Below are 25290 nucleotides of genomic sequence, written 5' to 3'. Positions count from 1 at the left end.
CTGTGCCGAGGACAGAGATGCGGCGCTGTGCCGAGGACAGAGATGCGGCGCTGTGCCGAGGACAGAGATGCGGCGCTGTGCCGAGGACAGAGATGCGGCGCTGTGCCGAGGACAGAGATGCGGCGCTGTGCCGAGGACAGAGATGCGGCGCTGTGCCGAGGACAGAGATGCGGCGCTGTGCCGAGGACAGAGATGCGGCGCTGTGCCGAGGACAGAGATGTGGCGCTGTGCCGAGGACAGAGATGTGGCGCTGTGCCGAGGACAGAGATGTGGCGCTGTGCCGAGGACAGAGATGTGGTGATGTGCTGAGGACAGAAATGTGGCGATGTGCTGAGGACAGAGATGTGGCGATGTGGTGAGGACAGAGATGTGGTGCTGTGGTGAGAGCACAGAGGAGAGTCTGACATGTTCTGCAGTTCTATAATACACCATTTTTGATGTGCAGAGGACACTGACCGCACCCTGCACAAATCACAGTTCTGTAATCACTGGGCCACCACACACCAGATTAGAGCCCCATCCCCAGCAGATCATCACAACACATGGCACCCCACGCTGCCCTGCGCCCCACGCTGCCCTGCGCCCCACGCTGCTCTGAGCCCCACGCTGCCCTGCGCCCCACGCTGCTCTGCGCCCCACGCTGCCCTGCGCCCCACGCTGCCCTGGGCCCCACGCTGCTCTGCGCCCCACGCTGCCCTGCGCCCCACGCTGCCCTGGGCCCCACGTGCACATGATCAAACCAACCATTGCGACACAAACCTGTTCATGTGAAGGATGGTGCGACTCCCATTGGTAATGTTGCTGATGACTATGGAAGCCGGGAAGGATGAACCAGGATGAGAAACAACATGTCCGACATCTATGCCGTAACTTGTCAGACTGTCCACTGTAAAACTGTGCGGGAGGGGCAGAGGCACAGAGCGGGGGCAATTAATGACAGAGAAGAAACATCAGGATCACATAGAACACGGGGCAGAATTATTATTGCCATCATCTGTGTCTCAGGAATTACAGTCTGGTGGATTTATTACAGCCCCACATGGAAACCAAAAGAGAATGTGCGCGGCAGAGGTTATATAATACTGTGCAGGTGGAAGAACAGTGTCGACGTTCTGGATTATAAACAGTGGTGTGAAGAAGTGTTCACCCCCTTCCTGATTTCCTATTGTTTTGCAAGTTGGTCACACTTAAAGGTTTCCGATCACCAAACAAATGTAAATATTACACAAAAACAACACAAGTAATCATAAAATCCAGTCTATAAATGAAGGATTTTATTATTAAGGGAAAAAGAAATCCAAACCTACAGGGCCCTGTGTGAAAAAGTGATTGCCCTCTAAACCTAATAACCGGTCGCCCTTAGCCGCAACAACTGCAATCAAGTGTTTGCGATAACTGGCAATGAGTCTTTTACATTGTTCTGGAGGAATTTTGGCCACTCATCTTTGCAGAATTGTAATTCAGCCCCATTGGAGGTTTCCGAGCATGAACCGACTTTCTTAAGGTGATGCTACAGCATTTCAATTGGATAAACTTCAGGACTTTGACTAGGCCTCTCCAAAGTCTTCATTTTGCTTTTCTTAGGCCATTCATAGGTGGACGTGCTGGTGAGTTTTGGATCATTGTCCTGCTGCATAACCCAAGTGTGCTTCAGCTTGAGGTCACAAATATATGGCCAGACATTCTCCTTCAAGATTTTTTGGTAGACAGCGGAATTCATGGTTTCATTTACCACAGCAAGTTTTCCAGGTCCTGAAGCAACAAAACAGCCCCAGACCATCACACTCCCACCACCATATTTTACTGTTGGTATGATGTTCCTTTTCTGAAATGCCGTGTTACTTCTACACCAAATGTAATGGGACATACAACTTTCAAAATCTTCAACTTTTGTCCCATCAGTCCACAGAGCATTCTCCTAAAAGTCTTGCGGATCATCAAGATGTTTTCTGGGAAAACTGACACAAGTCTTTATGTTCTTATTGCTCAGCATTGGTTTTCATCTTGGAACGCTGCCATCCAGGTCATTTTTGTCCAGTCTCTTTCTTATGATGGAGTCATGAACACTGACCTTAACACGCCCCATAAGAAGCTGGCGGAGAAACACGCGTCGGGGTGAGGGAATGCCAGAAGCACCTTCTCCACAGGTATATCACTCCTCTACATGGTGTTAATTGATATTTATGTCATAAGCAATACCGCATTGACCATATAGTCTATCTGGTTTAGGCCAATTATAGCCCACACGGTTAACTCCTGGTTCACCATAACCAAGACTATTATATTTTGATTTGCATTTTGATAGGTTTTTTGTTCTTATTGTGGCCCGATTGAGTTGTTTGACCAGTGTGTTGCCCAGTTATTGCGCATCCTGTGGGGGTCTTCCTTTATTTCCATTGTTTTGAAGGGCTCAGTCTGCATTTTTTCACATACACTTATCATTAAGATGTTTACTGATCATGAGTCGCTATCTAATTGATACTTTTGTGATATTACTTTACTCTGAGCTGTAGCCACTGTTGGCCCTCTGGATATATTGTCTGGCGTCCCCATTACATTTTTTCCTGTTTTTAAATATTCTTTAATAAAATTATTGTTTTTATTGCATTTTCTATTCGTGGGATCTCTTCCTTGTTCTATATGGGTTGATATAGGACCAGTGGCTTGCTTAACTGAGGCTAGTGAGGCCTGCAGTTCTTTGGATGTTGTTGTGGGGTCTTTTGTGACCTCTTTTATGAGTCATCACTGCGCTCTTGGGGTATTTTGGCTAGCCGGCCACTCCTAGGAAGGTTCTCCACTGTTCCATGTTTTCGCCATTGTGGATATTGGCTCTCACTGTGGTTCGCTGGAGTCCCAAAGGTTTAGAAATAGCTTTATAACCTTTCCAGATTGATAGATCAAGTAATTTGTTTCTCATTTGTTTCAGAATTTGTTTGAATCGCAGCATGATCTCTAGCTTTTGGGGATCTTTTGGTCTACTTCACTTTGTCAGGCAGGCCCTATTTAAGTGATTTCTTGATTGAGAACAGGTGTGCAAGTAATCAGTCCTGGGTGTGGCTAGAGAATGTGAACCCAGCTTCCCAACGATGTGATAAACCACAGTTACTTTATGTTTTAAGAGGAAGGGGAGGGGCTATCACTTTTTCACACAGGGCCCTGTAGGTTTGGATTTCTTTTTCACTTAATAATAAAGACCTTCATTTATAAACTGCATCTTGTGATTACTTGTGTTGTTACCTTTGTCTAATATTTACATTTCTTTGGTGATCTGAAACATTTATGTGGGACAAACATGCAAAAGAATAAGAAATCAGGAAGGGGGCGAACACTTTTTCACGCAACTATAATACTATATGGGTGTAATAAAAGTGTACACGTTCTGTATTATATAATACAATACGGCTGGAATAAAAGTGCTCGTTTCAGACTGTATTACTACACTGGGAGTATAGGCGATGTTCTAGATTTCATGGTGAAAAAGCAAACAGAAGTTCTTAATGGAAAAGTAGAAATTGAAAATGAATATATAGCCAGAGTGTTAACGAGGTCACAATCAAAACGTGGAAAGTGTCTTCATTGGACCATGAAAAGAAAAGATACATGTCCAAAACTGGACAGGAGAGGATCAGAACTAGTCAAGAATATTATTATTATTATTATTTATATAGCGCCATTAATTCCATGGTGCTGTACATGAGAAGGCATTACAAACAAATACAAGAATTAAGAGCTAGATTGGAGTGATGAGATTGTGAACTAGACAGGAATGGAAACTATCTGAACAGGAAAGAAGTGGAGAGATGCTGGACATAGCTGGAATTTAGAATTTCTGGTCTGTACAGGAATGGAGACCTTCTGGGCTGAATAGATGTGTAGAGTATCTACAGGGATGATCAGTAGTGAAGTTCAGAACAGGACAAGAATGGAGAGGTTCTGGAATGCACAGGTATGCAGAGATTCTGGCCTGAATGTCAGTAGAGAGGTTATGATGTGCACTGTAGTGAGGTTTAGAACAGAACAAGAATGAAGACATACTGAACTAGACATGAGTGGACAAGTTCAAAAACTGGACAGGAGTGGGGAATTTCTGGATTGGGCGGGAAAGGAGAATTTCTGGATTGGGCGGGAAAGGAGAATTTCTGGACTGGGCGGGAAAGGAGAATTTCTGGACTGGGCAGGAGTGGAGAATTTCTGGATTGGGCAGGAGTGGAGAATTTCTGGATTGGGCAGGAGTGGAGAATTTCTGGATTGGGCAGGAGTGGAGAATTTCTGGATTGGGCAGGAGTGGAGAATTTCTGGATTGGGCAGGAGTGGAGAATTTCAGGATTGGGCAGGAGTGGAGAATTTCAGGATTGGGCAGGAGTGGAGAATTTCAGGATTGGGCAGGAGTGGAGAATTTCAGGATTGGGCAGGAGTGGAGAATTTCAGGATTGGTTACAACTGGACAGGAATAAAGAATTTGGGCACTGGATAAGAGCAAACACGTCCTTGACCAGACAGAAGTGGAAGATTTGTACAGAACTGAGATGTTCTATACTAGACAGAAATGAAGAATTAATTAATATTCTAGACACGAATGGGGAGGTTCTGATCTGAACATTGGTGAAGAGGTTCTGAACTGCCGAGTAGCAAATTGGAGAGGTAAGGATTGGAGAGATTCTAAACTTGACAAGAGTAGGAAAGATCTAGCTGCACAGGAGGGTAAAGGATTTGGACCGGAGCGGAGAAGTTCTGAACAGAATGGAAGTGGAATAGTTCTGGAGTGGAAATTAGTAGAGAGGATGTGCACTAAACAGGAATCAAGTGGTCTTGGAATGTACAGGAGTGGAGAAGTTCTGTGCTGGACCAGATTGAAGAGATCTTGGAGTGGATAGGATTGGAGAGAATCTGGAATCAATAAATATGAAGAGGAATTGAATTGGACATGAGTGGAGAGGTGGAATGGACAGGAATGAAGAACTGAAAAGTACTGGGAAGAACTAGAAAGGAGAAGTTATGAACTGGATACAAGAAGAAAGGTTCTGGAACAGAGAGGTTGTGAACAAGACAGCAGAGTAGTGTGGGCATTCTAGAATAATTTCTGACTAAATGCAAAATTGAACACAACAAGGAATTGGAGTGAAAGTCATAGGTGTAAAGCAATAGAAGGGTTGGAGAAACAGCTGAAGACAGGACAGGAGGAGGACGATAAATACTAAAGTTCTTGATCAGGATGGAGAATAATAGGAGCCCATTCATCAGTCCCACACAGCTAGATGTGATGTATCTCAGAACCTGAACATTGCCTGGAGAAATAATCACGGACCAAGAGGAGGACAGCGGAGATGTCAAGTGCTGGAGGGGAGATATGTTTCACTACGCTTGATGGAGTCAGTGATATAAAACCCAGATTTTTTTCCTCCAGCACACTAATTAGCTGGACTTCAGAGGCAGTCTTGGTTCAGCAGGGCTGGAGACAGGATCTCCAGTGGTTTGTGACCTGAGGAGGAAAGACTGAACCTGTGTTGCTCCAGAGCAAGCAGCTGCCTGCAAAAGTATTGACTAAGTTATGGCATTTTGCTTTTATTGTTGTGTTCCTGTTTTTCCTGAAGGGCTGTGCTTTACTTTTCCCTTCATGTTGGTTTTTGCCGCTATATAATAAACCAACAGAAGATTTAAAGAGCCCATGTTCCTCTTTTCTAACTCCGTATACCGCTGAGTGAACCTATCTAGCACAGGTGGTGTTAGAAGTGCGGGAAGCGGCGTTCCCAGCCAAAACGTGTGACATCCACAAGCCAGTGTACCATGTCGGGCAAAATGGAGGACCTGCTCAAGCATCTGGTGAACGCGCAGCAGCAACAGCTGGCAGATAAGGAGCCATGTAAGCTTCTTGTTCTCCCGATGGAACAACAGCAGCAATACCAACAGGACTAGTTCAAACAGCAGCAGCAGCAGCAAAATGAGCTGCTTGCCGAGGCGGTTTGTGGGAGACCAGAAGACCATTTCATAAGTCCAGATGACGACACATATGCCCGGAAGACGATAAGACAAGACCGTGGCCAGTGAGGCCAAGGTTCTTGAGGAAAAATTTGGGACTGCTCAAATGCGGGATCTTACCATAAAAGGGGCATTCGAAAATGTGTTTGTGATAGATGGGGGTGCTCAAGAGCTGGGGGCTGACACCAAGTTCCCACACTTTGCAGTCAATGGCGAGTTACGTATCAGGTGACCACACTGAGGGGAGTGTGGAGCATTTGTTGATTTCAGGACCCTGCCAACAGAGGGTTTTAGATGTGGCTCATTTATATGCTTTGGAGGAACATCTGGGGGTAGAGAAAATTCAGGAGAGAATAAAGCAGAGGTTCTATTGGTCAGGATGTTAACAGGAGATACTAAATTGTAGGTCCTGCCCCACCTGCCAGATAACCGCTCCCTCTACTCACTTCTGAAGTACCTAGTCCCATTACCTATAATAGAGGTCCCAATTGCCATGGACCTAGTGGGTTCTCTAGTTACGTCTGCACGAGGGCATCAATACATCCTAGTGGTCATGGACTATGCAACCCGGTACCCTGAAGTGGTACCACTAAGGAACTGTTCGCTCAAGAGTATTGCCGGGAACTTGTCCACATTTTTGCTAGGACGGGCCTGCCGAAGGAAATCTTGACAGACCAGGGAACCCCTTTGATGAGCAAGGTGATGAGGAAGTTATTTAACGTCCTTCAGACTGCCCAGCTGCAAACCTCAATCTACCATCTGGAGAGAGATGGCCTAGTAGAGTGATTCAATAAGATCTTAAAAGCCATGCTCAAGAAAGTCATTGAGAAGGACTGTCAAGACAGACTATCTGCTTCCTTTTCTGCTCTTCTCAGTCACAGAAGTTCCTCAAGCATACACTGGCTTCTCGCCGTTCAAGCCCCTGTATGATCGACATCCATGAGGGCTACTGGACATCACCAAGGAAATATGGCATACCAAGGTGACGCCGGAGCGTCATTGAGCATGTCACCCTTTTGCAGGAGAGGATGGGGCACGTAATGCCTATTGTGAAGGAGCATCTTCGCCAAGCACAGGCAAGGGTATATAACCTATCAGCGAGGCTAAGGCAGTTCCAGCCCAGGGACCGTGTGCTAGTGCTTATCCCCACGGTGGAGAGCAAGTTCCTAGCCAAGTGGCAAGGCCCATACGAAGTGGAGGAAAAACTGGTTGAGGTGAATTACAAAGTACACCAGCCGGGTTCGAAGAAAGCCACACCAGATATATCATCTGAACTTGCTCAAGCCATGGCGAGATCGCGAATCTCTGTAAACCCCTTGCCTGAGAGCCAGTCCCAAAGCCACAGTGGACGATGTCACCATTACAGAGACTCTAACGCCGTCCCAGAGGCAACAGTGTCGAGAGCTGTTGCAGCGAAACCGTGACCTGTTGTCCGAGTTGCCATGGCATATGCAGGTGGTCGAGCATGACATGTTGACAGAACCGCATGTAAGTGTGAAATTCAGGCCCTATAGATTTCCCGAAGCACGTTGGGAGGCAATATCAAATTAGGGGAAGAGAATGTTATAGGAATCAAAAAGTGGATGGTCGAGGCCCATCGTCTTCGTGCCGAATCCTGACAGTGAGTGGCGGTTTTGTAATGACTACCGCAGGCTGAATGAGGTCTCCAAATGTGATGCGTATCCTATGTCCCGCATGGACGAACTCAAAGCTACTGGCAGATTACCATGTCCCAGACTGCCAAGGAGAATACGCCCGTCTCCACGCCTGACGGGTGTTTCCAATACACTAGAATACCATTTGGACTGCAGGGGGACTCGGCAACCTTACAAAGGGCTATGGATCGGATCCTGGCTCCACATAAGAAGTAAGCCGCAGCTTACATAGATGACATTGTGGTCTTAAGCCCTGACTGGGGTAGATATCTTCCAAAGGTACAGGCTATCCTGGATGCATTGAGAAATGCAGGGTTCCCTGTAAACCCCCAAAAATGTGCCATAGGGAAGGAAGGGGCCAAATACCTAGCCTATGTCATCGGGAGGGATGAAATCAAGCCTCAGATAAACAAGATTGAGGTGATTCAGAAGTGGCCACAATCGCTTTCCAAGAAGCAAGTGAGGGCAGTTCTTGGAACTGTGGGTTATTACCGGCGGTTTATCACAAGGTTCACCATGATTGCTGCACCATTGACAAATCTCTTTAAAGGCGCAAGATCAGTGATATAAAACCCAGAGTTTTTCCTCCAGCACACTAAGTGCTGGAGGGGTTAAGATAATTTGTTATAATGGGTTGGCGTTTATGTGGACATCCACAGAGCAGGTGGGAGGATGTCCACCTCATCTCCAACCAAGGGAGTGGTCTGTGGCTTAAATAGCTGGAGTCCAGAGGCAGTCTTGTTTTCAGCAGGGCTGGAGAGAGGATCTCCAGTGGCTTGTTACCTGAGGAGGAAAGACTGAAGAGCAGGCAGCTCCCCGCAAATGTATGGACTGCGTTACAGCATTTTGTTTTCTTTTGTTGTTTTCCTGTTTTGTCTGAAGGTCTGTGCTTTACATTTCCCTTCATATAGTGGCAAAGACCAACATAATAAAACAGAAGATTTAAAGAGACAGTGCTCCTGTTTTCTACCTCCGTATACCCCTGAGCGAACCGATCTACCACACTATTTATAGTGTATTACACCCTACACTCCATCACGGCCAGGGAAGAGGATAGAGGAGACTGCCACCTGTGTCGTTATAGTGTATTACACCCTGTACCCCATCAACACCCGGTCCGTCCTGTGCGGAGACTGACACTAGGGAGCAAGATCTGGTATAGCGGATACCCAATGCTATCCTGTGTGGAGCCTGACACTAGGCAGCTTGGTCTGGTATAGCAGATACACAGTGTCGTCTTGGGACTAGGAAGCACAATCTGATATAGCGGATACCCAATACCAGCCTGTGCGGGGCTTGACACTAGGGAGGACAATCTGGTATAGCGGATACCCGGTGCCGTCCTGTGCGGAGCCTGACAATAGGGAGGATGATCTGGTATAGTGGGTACCCGGTGATGTCCTGTGCAAAGCCTGACACTAGGGAGCACAATCTGGTATAGCGGATACCCAATACCATCCTGTGCGGGGCTTGACACTAGGGATCACGATCTGATATAGCGGATACCCGGTGCCATCCTGTGCGGAGCCTGACACTAGGGATCACGATCTGATATAGCGGATACCCGGTGCCGTCCTGTGCAGAGCCTGACACTAGGGATCACGATCTGATATAGCGGATACCCAATACCATCCTGTGCGGGGCTTGACACTAGGGATCACGATCTGGTATAGCAGATAGCCGGTGCCGTCCTGTGCGGAGCCTGACACTAGGGATCACGAGCTGGTATAGCGGATAGCCGGTGCCATCCTGTGCGGAGACGGACACTACGGAACAAGATCTGGTATAGTGGATACCCAATGCCATCCTGTGCGGGGCCTGACACTAGGGATCACGATCTGGTATAGCAGATACCCGGTGCCGTCCTGTGCGGAGACGGACACTACGGAACAAGATCTGGTATAGTGGATACCCAATGCCATCCTGTGCGGGGCCTGACACTAGGGATCACGATCTGGTATAGCGGATACCCAATGCCATCCTGTGCGGAGCCTGACACTAGGGATCACGATCTGGTATAGCAGATAGCCGGTGCCATCCTGTGCGGAGACGGACACTACGGAACAAGATCTGGTATAGTGGATACCCAATGCCATCCTGTGCGGAGCCTGACACTAGGGATCACGATCTGGTATAGCAGATAGCCGGTGCCATCCTGTGCGGAGACGGACACTACGGAACAAGATCTGGTATAGTGGATACCCAATGCCATCCTGTGCGGAGCCTGACACTAGGCAGCTCAGTCTCGTATAGCGGATACCCGGTGCTGTCCCGTGCAGGGCCTGACACTAGGGATCACGATCTGGTATAGCGGATACCCAATGCCATCCTGTGCGGGGCCTGACACTAGGGATCACGATCTGGTATAGCAGATAGCCGGTGCCATCCTGTGCGGAGCCTGACACTAGGGATCACGATCTGGTATAGCAGATAGCCGGTGCCATCCTGTGCGGAGCCTGACACTAGGGATCACGATCTGGTATAGCGGATACCTGGTGCCATCCTGTGCGGAGCCTGACACTAGGGATCACGATCTGATATAGTGGATACCCAATGCCATCCTGTGCGGGGCCTGACACTAGGGATCACGATCTGGTATAGCAGATAGCCGGTGCCATCCTGTGCGGAGCCTGACACTAGGGATCACGATCTGGTATAGCAGATAGCCGGTGCCATCCTGTGCGGAGACGGACACTAGGCAGCTCAGTCTCGTATAGCGGATACCCGTTGCTGTCCCGTGCAGGGCCTGACACTAGGGATCACGATCTGGTATAGCGGATACCCAATGCCATCCTGTGCGGGGCCTGACACTAGGGATCACGATCTGGTATAGCGGATACCCGGTGCCGTCCTGTGCAGAGCCTGACACTAGGGATCACGAGCTGGTATAGCGGATACCCGGTGCCATCCTGTGCGGGGCCTGACACTAGGGATCACGAGCTGGTATAGCGGATACCCGGTGCCGTCCTGTGCAGAGCCTGACACTAGGGATCACGATCTGGTATAGCGGATACCCGGTGCCGTCCTGTGCAGAGCCTGACACTAGGGATCACGATCTGGTATAGCGGATACCCAATGCCATCCTGTGCAGAGCCTGACACTAGGGATCACGATTTGGTATAGCGGATACCCAATGCCATCCTGTGCGGAGCCTGACACTAGGCAGCTCAGTCTCGTATAGCGGATACCCGGTGCTGTCCCGTGCAGGGCCTGACACTAGGGATCACGATCTGATATAGCGGATACCCAATGCCATCCTGTGCAGAGACTGACACTAGGGATCACGATCTGGTATAGCAGATAGCCGGTGCCATCCTGTGCGGAGCCTGACACTAGGGATCACGAGCTGGTATAGCGGATACCCGGTGCCGTCCTGTGCAGAGCCTGACACTAGGGATCACGATCTGATATAGCGGATACCCAATGCCATCCTGTGCGGGGCCTGACACTAGGGATCACGAGCTGGTATAGCGGATACCCGTTGCTGTCCTGTGCGGGGCCTGACACTAGGGATCACGAGCTGGTATAGCGGATACCCGGTGCCATCCTGTGCAGAGCCTGACACTAGGGATCACGAGCTGGTATAGCAGATACCCGTTGCTGTTCTGTGCGGGGCCTGACACTAGGGATCACGATCTGGTATAGCGGATACCCGGTGCCATCCTGTGCAGAGCCTGACACTAGGGATCACGATCTGGTATAGCGGATACCCAATGCCATCCTGTGCGGGGCCTGACACTAGGGATCACGATCTGGTATAGCGGATACCCGGTGCCGTCCTGTGCAGAGCCTGACACTAGGGATCACGAGCTGGTATAGCGGATACCCGGTGCCATCCTGTGCGGGGCCTGACACTAGGGATCACGAGCTGGTATAGCGGATACCCGGTGCCGTCCTGTGCAGAGCCTGACACTAGGGATCACGATCTGGTATAGCGGATACCCGGTGCCGTCCTGTGCAGAGCCTGACACTAGGGATCACGATCTGGTATAGCGGATACCCAATGCCATCCTGTGCAGAGCCTGACACTAGGGATCACGATTTGGTATAGCGGATACCCAATGCCATCCTGTGCGGAGCCTGACACTAGGCAGCTCAGTCTCGTATAGCGGATACCCGGTGCTGTCCCGTGCAGGGCCTGACACTAGGGATCACGATCTGATATAGCGGATACCCAATGCCATCCTGTGCAGAGACTGACACTAGGGATCACGATCTGGTATAGCAGATAGCCGGTGCCATCCTGTGCGGAGCCTGACACTAGGGATCACGAGCTGGTATAGCGGATACCCGGTGCCGTCCTGTGCAGAGCCTGACACTAGGGATCACGATCTGGTATAGCGGATACCCGGTGCCGTCCTGTGCAGAGCCTGACACTAGGGATCACGATCTGGTATAGCGGATACCCAATGCCATCCTGTGCAGAGCCTGACACTAGGCAGCTCAGTCTCGTATAGCGGATACCCGGTGCTGTCCCGTGCAGGGCCTGACACTAGGGATCACGATCTGATATAGCGGATACCCAATGCCATCCTGTGCAGAGACTGACACTAGGGATCACGATCTGGTATAGCAGATAGCCGGTGCCATCCTGTGCGGAGCCTGACACTAGGGATCACGAGCTGGTATAGCGGATACCCGGTGCCGTCCTGTGCAGAGCCTGACACTAGGGATCACGATCTGATATAGCGGATACCCAATGCCATCCTGTGCGGGGCCTGACACTAGGGATCACGAGCTGGTATAGCGGATACCCGGTGCCATCCTGTGCAGAGCCTGACACTAGGGATCACGATCTGGTATAGCAGATACCCGTTGCTGTTCTGTGCGGGGCCTGACACTAGGGATCACGATCTGGTATAGCGGATACCCGGTGCCATCCTGTGCAGAGCCTGACACTAGGGATCACGAGCTGGTATAGCGGATACCCGGTGCCGTCCTGTGCGGGGCCTGACACTAGGGATCACGATCTGATATAGCGGATACCCAATGCCATCCTGTGCAGGGCCTGACACTAGGGATCACGATCTGATATAGCGGATACCCAATGCCATCCTGTGCAGAGACTGACACTAGGGATCACGATCTGGTATAGCAGATAGCCGGTGCCATCCTGTGCGGAGCCTGACACTAGGGATCACGAGCTGGTATAGCGGATACCCGGTGCCGTCCTGTGCAGAGCCTGACACTAGGGATCACGATCTGATATAGCGGATACCCAATGCCATCCTGTGCGGGGCCTGACACTAGGGATCACGAGCTGGTATAGCGGATACCCGTTGCTGTCCTGTGCGGGGCCTGACACTAGGGATCACGATCTGGTATAGCGGATACCCGGTGCCGTCCTGTGCAGAGCCTGACACTAGGGATCACGAGCTGGTATAGCGGATACCCGGTGCCGTCCTGTGCAGAGCCTGACACAGCACAAGCTCAAGGATCTGACCTACTCCCAAATGCTGGTATAGGGAGCAGCTCAGGCTGATCCTTCTCCTTACATTGTAATGCTGGCTGTGCTGTACACCCGACACCGCCTGTAACTGTCGTGTTACCCGTTAGATGCCACGGCTCGTAACTGTGGCCTCTAGATGGTGAGGCACAGGGAGACTTCATCTCTCTCCCCATTCTCCTTCATAACAAAAAAAAAAAATCTACATATCAATCATCAAGAACATATTTGGTTTCTGTGACCACAAAAGTCTGAAAAGTCAAAATGTCCGGGACACTGTGATGGCATCCGGGTCAGGGACGCTGTGTGTGACCGCTGAGTGGACTCCATTATAGGTAGGGAAATGACGGGCTTATTGTGGATATCAAAGGACAGTAAAGAGTTAACGTTTAGGAAGCCCCCACGCCCGGACTCTGACCACACCTCTTATATTAGCCCCGCCTGTTTACTGACTCAACCCACGATAAACTTTGGCTCTTCCTCCATATTCATCCTTCCTCCTGCCCATCCTCCAAGCTGATGTTCATGCCTGGAAGGACGCACCCGCTCACCCGCAGATCGAGGAGCAGAAGGCGTCCATATGAAAATCCAGTGGTGAGGATTGTGCCACAATGGCGTAGATTGGCCAGGTGCACGCCCGCCACACTCAACAGGTCACAGGAAGATGTGCTGCAGCAGTCGGGGCCAGACACAAGACACGGACCAGTGACTGCAGCCTCAGAGATGAAGGCTTTAGCGCAGCCAGAAAAAACCTACTGTCTCCATAAAGTCTGGTGGAGGCCGCTATAGGTCATGAAGACTTGTAAAAATAAGCACAAAACTGAGGAAGAGCCTTGAGCCGAGAGGAGAGCCGAGAGCAGAGGGGAGAGCGGAGAGTAGAGCCGAGGAGAGAGCCGAGAGCAGGGGGGAGAGCCGAGAGCAGGGGGGAGAGCCGAGAGCAGGGGGGAGAGCCGAGAGCAGAGGCAAGAGCAGAGGGGAGAGCCGAGAGCAGAGGCAAGAGCAGAGGGGAGACCCGAGAAGAGGGGAGACCCGAGAAGAAGGGAGAGCCGAGAAGAAGGGAGAGCCGAGAAGAAGGGAGAGCCGAGAAGAAGGGAGAGCCGAGAGCAGAGCCGAGAGCAGAGGGGAGAGCCGAGAGCAGAGGGGAGAGCCGAGAGGAGAGCCGAGAAGAAGGGAGAGCCGAGAAGAAGGGAGAGCCGAGAAGAAGGGAGAGCCGAGAAGAAGGGAGAGCCGAGAAGAAGGGAGAGCCGAGAAGAAGGGAGAGCCGAGAAGAAGGGAGACCCGAGAAGAAGAGAGACGCGAGGGGAGAGCCGAGAGCAGAGGGGAGAGCCGAGAAGAGGGGAGACCCGAGAAGAGGGGAGACCCGAGAAGAAGGGAGAGCCGAGAAGAAGGGAGAGCCGAGAAGAAGGGAGAGCCGAGAAGAAGGGAGAGCCGAGAAGAAGGGAGAGCCGAGAGCAGAGCCGAGAGCAGAGGGGAGAGCCGAGAGCAGAGGGGAGAGCCGAGAGCAGAGGGGAGAGCCGAGAGCAGGGGGGAGAGCCGAGAACAGAGGGGAGAGCGGAGAGTAGAGCCGAGGAGAGAGCCGAGAGCAGGGGGGAGAGCCGAGAGCAGGGGGGAGAGCCGAGAGCAGGGGGGAGAGCCGAGAGCAGGGGGGAGAGCCGAGAGCAGAGGGGAGAGCCGAGAGCAGGGGGGAGAGCGGAGAGTAGAGCCGAGGAGAGAGCCGAGAGCAGGGGGGAGAGCCGAGAGCAGAGGGGAGAGCCGAGAGCAGGGGGGAGAGCGGAGAGTAGAGCCGAGGAGAGAGCCGAGAGCAGGGGGGAGAGCCGAGAGCAGGGGGGAGAGCCGAGAGCAGGGGGGAGAGCCGAGAGTAGAGCCGAGGAGAGAGCCGAGAGCAGGGGGGAGAGCCGAGAGCAGGGGGGAGAGCCGAGAGCAGGGGGGAGAGCCGAGAGCAGAGGGGAGAGCCGAGAGCAGAGGGGAGAGCCGAGAGCAGAGGCAAGAGCAGAGGGGAGAGCCGAGAGCAGAGGCGAGACCCGAGAAGAGGGGAGACCCGAGAAGAAGGGAGAGCCGAGAAGAAGGGAGAGCCGAGAAGAAGGGAGAGCCGAGAAGAAGGGAGAGCCGAGAGCAGAGCCGAGAGCAGAGGGGAGAGCCGAGAGCAGAGGGGAGAGCCGAGAGCAGAGGGGAGAGCCGAGAGGAGACCCGAGAAGAGGGGAGAGCCGAGAAGAAGGGAGAGCCGAGAAGAAGGGAGAGCCGAGAAGAAGGGAGAGCCGAGAAGAAGGGAGAGCCGAGAAGAAGGGAGACCCGAGAAGAAGAGAGACCCGAGGGGAGAGCCGAGAGCAGAGGGGAGAGCAGAGGGGAGAGCCGAGAGCAGAGGGGAGAGCCGAGAGCAGAGGGGAGAGCCGAGAGCAGAGGGGAGAGCCGAGAGCAAAGGGGAGAGCCGAGAGGAGAGGGGAGAGCCGAGAGCAGAGGGGAGAGCCGAGAGCAAAGGGGAGAGCCGAGAGGAGAGGGGAGAGCCGAGAGCAGAGGGGAGAGCCGAGAGCAGAGGGGAGAGCCGAGAGCAGAGGGGAGAGCCGAGAGCAGAGGGGAGAGCCGAGAGCAGAGTCAAGAGGAGAGGGGAGAGCCGAGAGCAGAGGGGAGAGCCGAGAGGAGACCCGAGAAGAGGGGAGACCCGAGAAGAAGGGAGACCCGAGAAGAAGAAGGGAGACCCGAGAAGAAGGGAGACCCGAGAAGAAGGGAGACCCGAGAAGAAGGGAGACCCGAGAAGAAGGGAGACCCGAGAGCAGAGGCGAGAGGGGAGAGCCGAGAGCAGAGGGGAGAGTCAAGAGGAGAGCCGAGAGCAGAGGGGAGAGCCGAGAGCAGAGGGGAGAGCCGAGAGCAGAGGGGAGAGCCGAGAGTAGAGGGGAGAGCCGAGAGCAGAGGGGAGAGCAGAGGGGAGAGCCGAGAGCAGAGTCAAGAGGAGAGGGGAGAGCCGAGAGCAGAGGGGAGAGCCGAGAGGAGACCCGAGAAGAGGGGAGACCCGAGAAGAAGGGAGACCCGAGAAGAAGAAGGGAGACCCGAGAAGAAGGGAGACCCGAGAAGAAGGGAGACCCGAGAAGAAGGGAGACCCGAGAAGAAGGGAGACCCGAGAGAAGAGGCGAGAGGGGAGAGCCGAGAGCAGAGGGGAGAGCCGAGAGCAGAGGGGAGAGCCGAGAGCAGAGGGGAGAGCCGAGAGCAGAGGGGAGAGCCGAGAGCAGAGGGGAGAGCAGAGGGGAGAGCAGAGGGGAGAGCCGAAAGCAGAGGGGAGAGCCGAGAGCAGAGGGGAGAGCCGAGAGCAGAGGCAAGAGGAGAGGGGAGAGCAGAGGCAAGAGGAGAGGGGAGAGCAGAGGCAAGAGGAGAGGGGAGAGCAGAGGCAAGAGGAGAGGGGAGAGCCGAGAGCAGAGGGGAGAACCGAGAGCAGAGGGGAGAACCGAGAGCAGAGGGGAGAGCCGAGAGCAGAGGGGAGAGCCGAGAGCAGAGGGGAGAGCCGAGAGCAGAGGCAAGAGGAGAGGGGAGAGCAGAGGCAAGAGGAGAGGGGAGAGCCGAGAGCAGAGGGGAGAGCCGAGAGCAGAGGGGAGAGCCGAGAGCAGAGGGGAGAGCCGAGAGCAGAGGGGAGAGCTGAGAGTAGGGGGGAGAGCCGAGAGCAGGGGGGAGAGCCGAGAGCAGAAGCGAGAGGAGAGGGGAGAGCCGAGAGCAGAGGGGAGAGCCGAGAGGAGACCCGAGAAGAGGGGAGACCCGAGAAGAAGGGAGAGCCGAGAGCAGAGGGGAGAGCCGAGAGCAGAGGGGAGAGCCGAGAGCAGAGGGGAGAGCCGAGAGCAGAGGGGAGAGCCGAGGGGAGGGCCGAGGGGAGAGCCGAGGGGAGAGCCGAGGGGAGAGCCGAGGGGAGAGCCGAGAGCAGAGGGGAGAGCCGAGAGCAGAGGGGAGAGCCGAGAGCAGAGGGGAGAGCCGAGAGCAGAGTCAAGAGGAGAGGGGAGAGGGGAGAGCCGAGAGCAGAGGGGAGAGCCGAGAGGAGACCCGAGAAGAGGGGAGACCCGAGAAGAAGGGAGACCCGAGAAGAAGGGAGAGCCGAGAAGAAGGGAGAGCCGAGAAGAAGGGAGAGCCGAGGCGAGAGGAGAGAGCCGAGAGCAGAGGGGAGAGCCGAGAGCAGAGGGGAGAGCCGAGAGCAGAGGGGAAAGCCGAGAGCAGAGGGGAGAGCCGAGAGCAGAGGGGAAAGCCGAGAGCAGAGGGGAGAGCCGAGAGCAGAGGGGAGAGCCGAGAGCAGAGGGGAGAGCCGAGGGGAGGGCCGAGGGGAGAGCGGAGAGCCGAGAGCAGAGGGGAGAGCCGAGAGCAGAGGGGAGAGCCGAGAGCAGAGGGGAGAGCCGAGAGCAGAGGGGAGAGCCGAGAGCAGAGTCAAGAGGAGAGGGGAGAGCCGAAAGCAGAGGGGAGAGCCGAGAGGAGACCCGAGAAGAGGGGAGACCCGAGAAGAAGGGAGACCCAAGAAGAAAGGAGACCCGAGAAGAAGGGAGACCCGAGAAGAAGGGAGACCCGAGAAGAAGGGAGACCCGAGAAGAAGGGAGAGCCGAGAAGAAGGGAGAGCCGAGGAGAGAGCCGAGAGCAGAGGGGAGAGCCGAGAGCAGAGAGGAGACCCGAGAAACCAGGGGAAGAGTCTTGAGAGCAGAGAGGAGACCCGAGAAACCAGGGGAAGAGTCTTGAGGAGATCATTTGCATATTCCCAGTGCCTTCTGGGATAAGTGAAGAGTCTCCGCGAGCTCAACGATCACTGGGTTTTGGCCGTTGCAGCTGAAAAGAGGAAATCGGAAAACCAGGGGAAGAGTCTTGAGGAGATCATTTGCATATTCCCAGTGCCTTCTGGGATAAGTGAAGAGTCTCCGCGAGCTCAACGATCACTGGGTTTTGGCCGTTGCAGCTGAAAAGAGGAAATCGGAAAACCAGGGGAAGAGTCTTGAGGAGATCATTTGCATATTCCCAGTGCCTTCTGGGATAAGTGAAGTGTCTCCGCGAGCTCAACGATCACTGGGTTTTGGCCGTTGCAGCTGAAAAGAGGAAATCGGAAAACCAGGGGAAGAGTCTTGAGGAGATCATTTGCATATTCCCAGTGCCTTCTGGGATAAGTGAAGAGTCTCCGCGAGCTCAACGATCACTGGGTTTTGGCCGTTGCAGCTGAAAAGAGGAAATTGGAAAAACCGCGCGACTATCGGCGCGCGAAATTTGGCTCATCTTTCATCGTTTTTAAGAAATCTCAAGATGGAAGAGGCCAGGAGCCATTTGGTGAGCTGCATTTCTTGCTACATGTTCACAGATTTACCAGTGGAAAAGCCAAACTTCACATGCCACAAATGCAAGCTTGTGTCCCTGTTGGAGGAAAAGTTGCAAAATCTCGAAGAGAGGTTAGCTACGTTGAAGATCATTAAGGAAGGTGAAGAGTTCTTGGACAGAGCACAATTATCTCTTCATGTTACAGAAAGAGAAGAAATTCGAAGTGCACCTGAAGAAACAGAGGAATGGAGACATGTGACCCAGAGAAGCAGGAGGATCAGGAGGCAGTCAGCACCCATACTGCTCAGGAACCAGTACCAGGCTCTCACGCAGGAAAACGATGAAGAAATACATCAGGATAAGACTTTGCCAACAAACAGCAACCTTGTACGCCCTCAGAGTCCTCCTGGATGGAGAAAGAAAAATGTTGTGAAGAAGAAACGGAGAGTGGTGGTCATGGGGGATTCCCTGCTGAGAGGAACAGAGGCCGCTATCTGCAGACCGGATATAACTACAAGAGAAATGTGCTGTCTTCCAGGTGCAAAAATTAAAGATGTGTCTGACAGGATATCAGGACTCTTCAGACCTACAGATGACTACCCATTCCTGCTACTACATGTGGGGACAAATGACACCGCAAGAAACGACCTGGAAATCATCTGCAGAGACTTTGAAGACTTAGGCAAGAAAGTGAAAGAACTGGGAGCGCAGGTGGTCTTCTCTTCCATCCTCCCAGTGGATGGCCATGGAACAAGGAGGTGGAATAAGATTCTGCAGGTGAACAACTGGCTACGTCGATGGTGCCGTCAGCAACGATTTGGATTTCTGGATCACGGAGTGAACTACTTATACGATGGACTACTTGCTAGAGATGGGGTGCACCTTACGAAGACTGGAAAGCATGTATTTGGAAGTCGCCTTGCTACACTTGTAAGGAGAGCTTTAAACTAGAACAACATGGGAAGGGAAGCAAAAGACCAGAAAAAGCCATACACCTGACAAATGCTATTGAGAACTCTGCTATTAGAAGTGGAAAGGAAGAACAAAGACGAAAGAATCTAATTAATAAAAATATTGGAGAAAGAGAAACCAATCACAAACTAAAATGTTTCTATACTAATGCACAAAGCATGGGCAACAAACAAGGAGAATTGGAACTACTAACACAGGAACAGAAATATGATGTAATTGGAATCACTGAAACTTGGTGGGACAATACACATGATTGGAATACAAGACTAGAAGGATACAACTTATTTGCAAGAAACAGACTTGATAAACGAGGAGGGGGTGTCGCATTGTATGTTCGAAACGCGTATATCTGCACAGAGATTGAAGCTTCAGAGACTGGGAGTTCTGTGGAAACTGTTTGGGTAAGAATACAAGGACAGAACAATGGAAAGGACACCATTGTAGGCATTTACTACAGGCCGCCTGTGCAAGCCGAAGATATAGATGAACTCTTTATGCATCAGATGGCCAAGTTCTCCAAAAAATATGACATAGTTGTCATGGGAGATTTCAACTATCCAGACATTTGTTGGGAATCTCTCTCAGGCAAAACTAACAGGTCAAGGAAATTCTTATCCTCTCTTGCTGACAACTTTATCTTCCAAAAGGTAAGGGAGAAAACAAGGGGAACTGCTACCTTGGATCTAATCCTTATAAACAGGGAGGAAATGGTTGAGGAGGTAAAAGTGGCTGGGACCCTAGGAGGTAGCGACCATGCTATTTTAGAATTTTGGATTACTAGAGGTGGAAGACCTGTGAAGACTCAGACGTCAAGGTTAGATTTCAGAAAGGCAGATTTTAAGGGATTTAGAAAGAGAATTGGAGGGATCCAATGGCTGGATATCCTTAAAGACAAAAATGTCCAGGAAGGATGGGAAATCTTGAAAAATGAAATTCTCAAAGCACAGTTGTTAACAATTCCGAAAAGAGGGAAGAATAGGAAGCATTTAAGGAAACCAGGATGGATGAACACAGAACTTAAGCACATGCTAAAAAGGAAGAAAAAAATGTTTATAAAATGGAAAGAGGGAGGCATATCTAAAGAAGAATATAATGCTGTCTGCAGAACCTGCAGGGCACAAATCAGATTATCTAAAGCTGAAAATGAACTGAGGCTTGCAAGAGATGTCAAAAGCAATAATAAAGGATTTTGGGGATATGTCAAAAGTAAAAGAAAAGTCAAAGATGCTATAGGATTTTTACAGGATGAAAATGATGAAATGGTAAGACAGGATGTTGAGAAGGCTGAACTTTTAAATTCCTATTTTGCATCTGTTTTCTCTCAGAAAGGAAATGCAACATCAACTGTTATTCACTGTCCTATTAAGGGAATAGAAGAATCCAGGATATCTATAAACAGAAAGATAGTGAGGAAACACTTAGCTAACCTAAATGAATTCAAGTCTCCAGGTCCAGATGAATTACACCCCAGAGTACTGAAGGAGATAGCAGAAGAAATTTTTGAACCCCTCTCCATAATCTTTGAAAATTCTTGGAGAACAGGAGAAGTGCCAGAAGACTGGAGAAGAGCAAATGTTGTTCCTATCTTCAAAAAGGGGAAGAAGGTGGACCCAGGCAACTATAGGCCGGTGAGTCTGACTTCTATACCAGGAAAGATCTTTGAACAAATTATTAAACAACATGTATGTCAATACCTGGATAAGAATGAAGTGATTAAACAGAGTCAGCATGGGTTTCTAACTAATAAGTCATGTCAGACTAACTTAATTTCCTTCTATGACGGTATCACTGATTGGGTGGATCAAGGAAATGCTGTAGATATAGTATATCTTGACTTCAGCAAAGCATTTGACAAAGTCTCTCATACAATCCTTATTGAAAAAATGACTAAGTATGGAATGGACAAGGCAACTGTTAGGTGGATTCATAACTGGCTTAGTGATCGGACCCAAAGAGTGGTCGTAAATGGCTGCACATCCAGTTGGAAGAATGTCTCAAGTGGGGTACCACAGGGCTCTGTCCTGGGCCCTGTATTGTTCAACATCTTTATCAACGATTTAGATGAAGGAATTGAGGGTAAACTGATTAAATTTGCTGATGACACAAAGCTAGGAGGGATAGCTAATACTAGAGAAGAGAGAGAGAGGATTCAAAAAGATTTAAATAAACTGGAGAAGTGGGCAGCAACTAACAGAATGGTTTTTAACAGGGAGAAATGCAAAGTACTACATCTGGGCAATAAAAATGAAAAAAGCATATATAGAATGGGAGGAATAGGGCTAAGTGACAGCACATGTGAAAAAGACTTGGGTATACTAATAGATCACAGACTGAATATGAGTCAACAGTGTGATGCAGCAGCAAAAAAGGCAAATGCAATTCTAGGATGTATTAACAGAAGCATACAGTCTAGATCACGTGAAGTCATTATTTCCCTCTACTCCTCTTTGGTCAGACCTCATCTGGAATATTGTGTCCAGTTTTGGGCACCACATTTTAAAAAAGACATCAACAAACTGGAGCAAGTTCAGAAAAGAGCGACCAGAATGGTGACCGGTCTGCAAACCCTGTCTTATGAGGAAAGGTTGCAGGATTTGGGAATGTTTAGTTTGCAAAAGAGAAGACTGAGAGGAGACTTAATAGCTGTCTACAAATATCTAAAGGGCTGTCACATTGTAGAAGGATCAACTTTATTCTCATTTGCACAAGGAAAGACTAGAAGCAATGGGATGAAACTGAATGGGAAGAGACACAGATTAGATATTAGAAAAAACTTTTTGACAGTTAGAGTGATCAATGAGTGGAACAGGCTGCCACGAGAAGTGGTGAGTTCTCCTTCAATGGAAGTCTTCAAACAGAGGCTGGACAGACATCTGACTGGGATGATTTAGCGAATCCTGCTTTGAGCAGGGGGTTGGACCAGATGGCCCAGGAGGTCCCTTCCAACTCTACGATTCTATTCTATGAGAAGAAGGGAGAGCCGAGAAGAAGGGAGAGCCGAGAAGAAGGGAGAGCCGAGAAAAAGGGAGAGCCGAGAGCAGAAGGGAGAGCCGAGAGCAGAGGGGAGAGCCGAGAGCAGAGGGGAGAGCCGAGAGCAGAGGGGAGAGCCGAGAGCAGAGGGGAGAGCCGAGAGCAGAGGGGAGAACAGAGGGGAGAGCAGAGGGGAGAACAGAGGGGAGAGCAGAGGGGAGAGGGGAGAGCCGAGAGCAGAGGGGAGAGCCGAGAGGAGACCCGAGAAGAAGGGAGAGCCGAGAAGAAGGGAGAGCCGAGAAGAAGGGAGAGCCGAGAAGAAGGGAGAGCCGAGAAGAAGGGAGAGCCGAGAGCAGAGGCGAGAGGAGAGAGCCGAGAGCAGAGGGGAGAGCCGAGAGCAGAGGGGAGAGCCGAGAGCAGAGGGGAGAGCCGAGAGCAGAGGGGAGAGCCGAGAGGAGAGTCGAGAGTCCAGGGGAGAGTCAAGAGCAGAGGGGAGAGCCAAGGGGAGAGCAGAGCCGAGAGCAGAGGGGAGAGCCGTGAGCCGAGGGGAGAGAGACAGGGGGATAGAGGCTGATATCCAGAATGATAGGGGGACAGAGGTCGATGCCCAGGACATCAGGGGGACAGAGGTCGATGCCCAGGACATCAGGGGGACAGAGGTCGATGCCCAGGACATCAGGGGGACAGAGGTCGATGCCCAGGACATCAGGGGGACAGAGACCGATGCCCAGGACATCAGGGGGACAGAGACCGATGCCCAGGACATCAGGGGGACAGAGACCGATGCCCAGGACATCAGGGGGACAGAGACCGATGCCCAGGACATCAGGGGGACAGAGACCGATGCCCAGGACATCAGGGGGACAGAGACCGATGCCCAGGACATCAGGGGGACAGAGACCGATGCCCAGGACATCAGGGGGACAGAGACCGATGCCCAGGACATCAGGGGGACAGAGACCGATGCCCAGGAAGACGAAGAGAAAGTGGCCGGTGTCAAGGAAGACGGAGGGACAGAAGCCGATGCCCAGGAGAACGGGGGACACAGAGTGGCTTAGGTGCATGTCCACATTATCCGAATACAAATTGCCTGATCCACAGAAAAATGGAGAAAGGAGTTTTCGGTGGCTGCTCAACTGTGTCTCACTGTGACATCTGAGCCGGGAGCACCTGGGGGTAACTGAGCGGACGTGTCCATATCTACACATCTACAGAATACTCCCACCCGTTCCTAACCCAGCGTGGTGGCCCAACCCCCTAACACCCCCCCCCCCCCGCTATGGAGGCCCTGCTCAACTCTCATGTGTACCCACCACCCCACAGATGTCTGGTACTTACTCTGCGATGTAGCCAGGGGCCAGAGAGCCCATGAAGGCGCAGGGGGCCCCCAGCAGGGACAGCACGGTGCAAGAGTTGGAGGCATTACCGCCTCGCTGCCAGCGCTGAGACAGGCACCTGCCAAAGAGAGACTGGATGAGAGGAGGCCATACGGGGCACAAACAGCAAATCTCCACCAGAATGGAAGGCACCCAAAAGGCCCGAGTCCCTCATCTGTACGTACATCTCATCCCCGTATATATCTCTCCTGTACATACATCTCATCCCCGTATCTCTCCTGTACATACATCTCATCCCGTATCTCTCCTGTACATACATCTCATCCCCGTATCTCTCCTGTACATACATCTCATCCCCGTATATATCTCTCCTGTACATACATCTCATCCCCGTATATATCTCTCCTGTACATACATCTCATCCCCGTATCTCTCCTGTACATACATCTCATCCCCGTATCTCTCCTGTACATACATCTCATCCCCGTATCTCTCCTGTACATCTCATGCCCGTATCTCTCCTGTACATACATCTCATCCCCGTATCTCTCCTGTACATACATCTCATCCTCGTATCTCTCCTGTACATACATCTCATGCCCGTATCTCTCCTGTACATCTCATGCCCGTATCTCTCCTGTACATCTCATGCCCGTATCTCTCCTGTACATCTCATGCCCGTATCTCTCCTGTACGTACATCTCATCCCCGTATCTCTCCTGTACGTACATCTCATCCCCGTATCTCTCCTGTACATACATCTCATCCCCGTATCTCTCCTGTACATACATCTCATCCCCGGATCTCTCCTGTACATACATCTCATCCCCGGATCTCTCCTGTACATACATCTCATCCCCGTATCTCTCCTGTACATACATCTCATCCCCGTATCTCTCCTGTACATCTCATCCCCGTATCTCTCCTGTACATCTCATCCCCGTATCTCTCCTGTACATACATCTCATGCCCGTATCTCTCCTGTACATCTCATCCCCGTATCTCTCCTGTACATCTCATCCCCGTATCTCTCCTGTACGTACATCTCATGCCCGTATCTCTCCTGTACGTACATCTCATCCCCGTATCTCTCCTGTACGTACCTCTCATCCCCGTATCTCTCCTGTACATCTCATCCCCGTATCTCTCCTGTACATCTCATCCCCGTATCTCTCCTGTACATACATCTCATCCCCGTATCTCTCCTGTACATACATCTCATCCCCGTATCTCTCCTGTACGTACATCTCATCCCCGTATCTCTCCTGTACATCTCATCCCCGTATCTCTCCTGTACATCTCATCCCCGTATCTCTCATCCCCGTATCTCTCCTGTACATCTCATCCCCGTATCTCTCCTGTACATCTCATCCCCGTATCTCTCCTGTACATCTCATCCCCGTATCTCTCCTGTACATCTCATCCCCGTATCTCTCCTGTACATCTCATCCCCGTATCTCTCCTGTACATCTCATCCCCGTATCTCTCCTGTACATCTCATCCCCGTATCTCTCCTGTACATCTCATCCCCGTATCTCTCCTGTACATCTCATCCCCGTATCTCTCCTGTACATCTCATCCCCGTATCTCTCCTGTACATCTCATCCCCGTATCTCTCCTGTACGTACATCTCATCCCCGTATCTCTCCTGTACGTACATCTCATCCCCGTATCT

General features: G+C 51.4%; 1 protein-coding gene across 4 annotated transcripts in view; it reads right to left on the bottom strand.

Annotated features, from left to right (window-relative positions):
• Positions 1 to 25290, bottom strand: part of KHK (ketohexokinase) — a 64107-nt gene that overhangs the window by 16857 nt on the left and 21960 nt on the right. For 2 of the 4 annotated variants that reach the window (XM_073557759.1, XM_073557756.1), the window contains exons 3-4: positions 23617 to 23733; positions 760 to 894 (exon numbers count right to left, since the gene is read on the bottom strand). In XM_073557759.1, coding sequence (XP_073413860.1) covers positions 760 to 894; positions 23617 to 23733 — 252 coding nt within the window. The remainder of the gene's footprint in view (positions 1 to 759; positions 895 to 23616; positions 23734 to 25290) is intronic. The other 2 variants (XM_073557758.1, XM_073557757.1) reach the window with 2 other exon arrangements.

The sequence above is a fragment of the Dendrobates tinctorius genome, unplaced genomic scaffold, assembly GCF_039654945.1.
Source record: "Dendrobates tinctorius isolate UK_male_01 unplaced genomic scaffold, ASM3965494v1 ptg000251l, whole genome shotgun sequence".
Classification (NCBI taxonomy): Eukaryota; Metazoa; Chordata; class Amphibia; order Anura; family Dendrobatidae; genus Dendrobates; species Dendrobates tinctorius.
The sequence above is the reverse complement of the archived record's forward strand: the minus strand, read 5'-3'. Positions and strand labels throughout refer to the sequence as shown.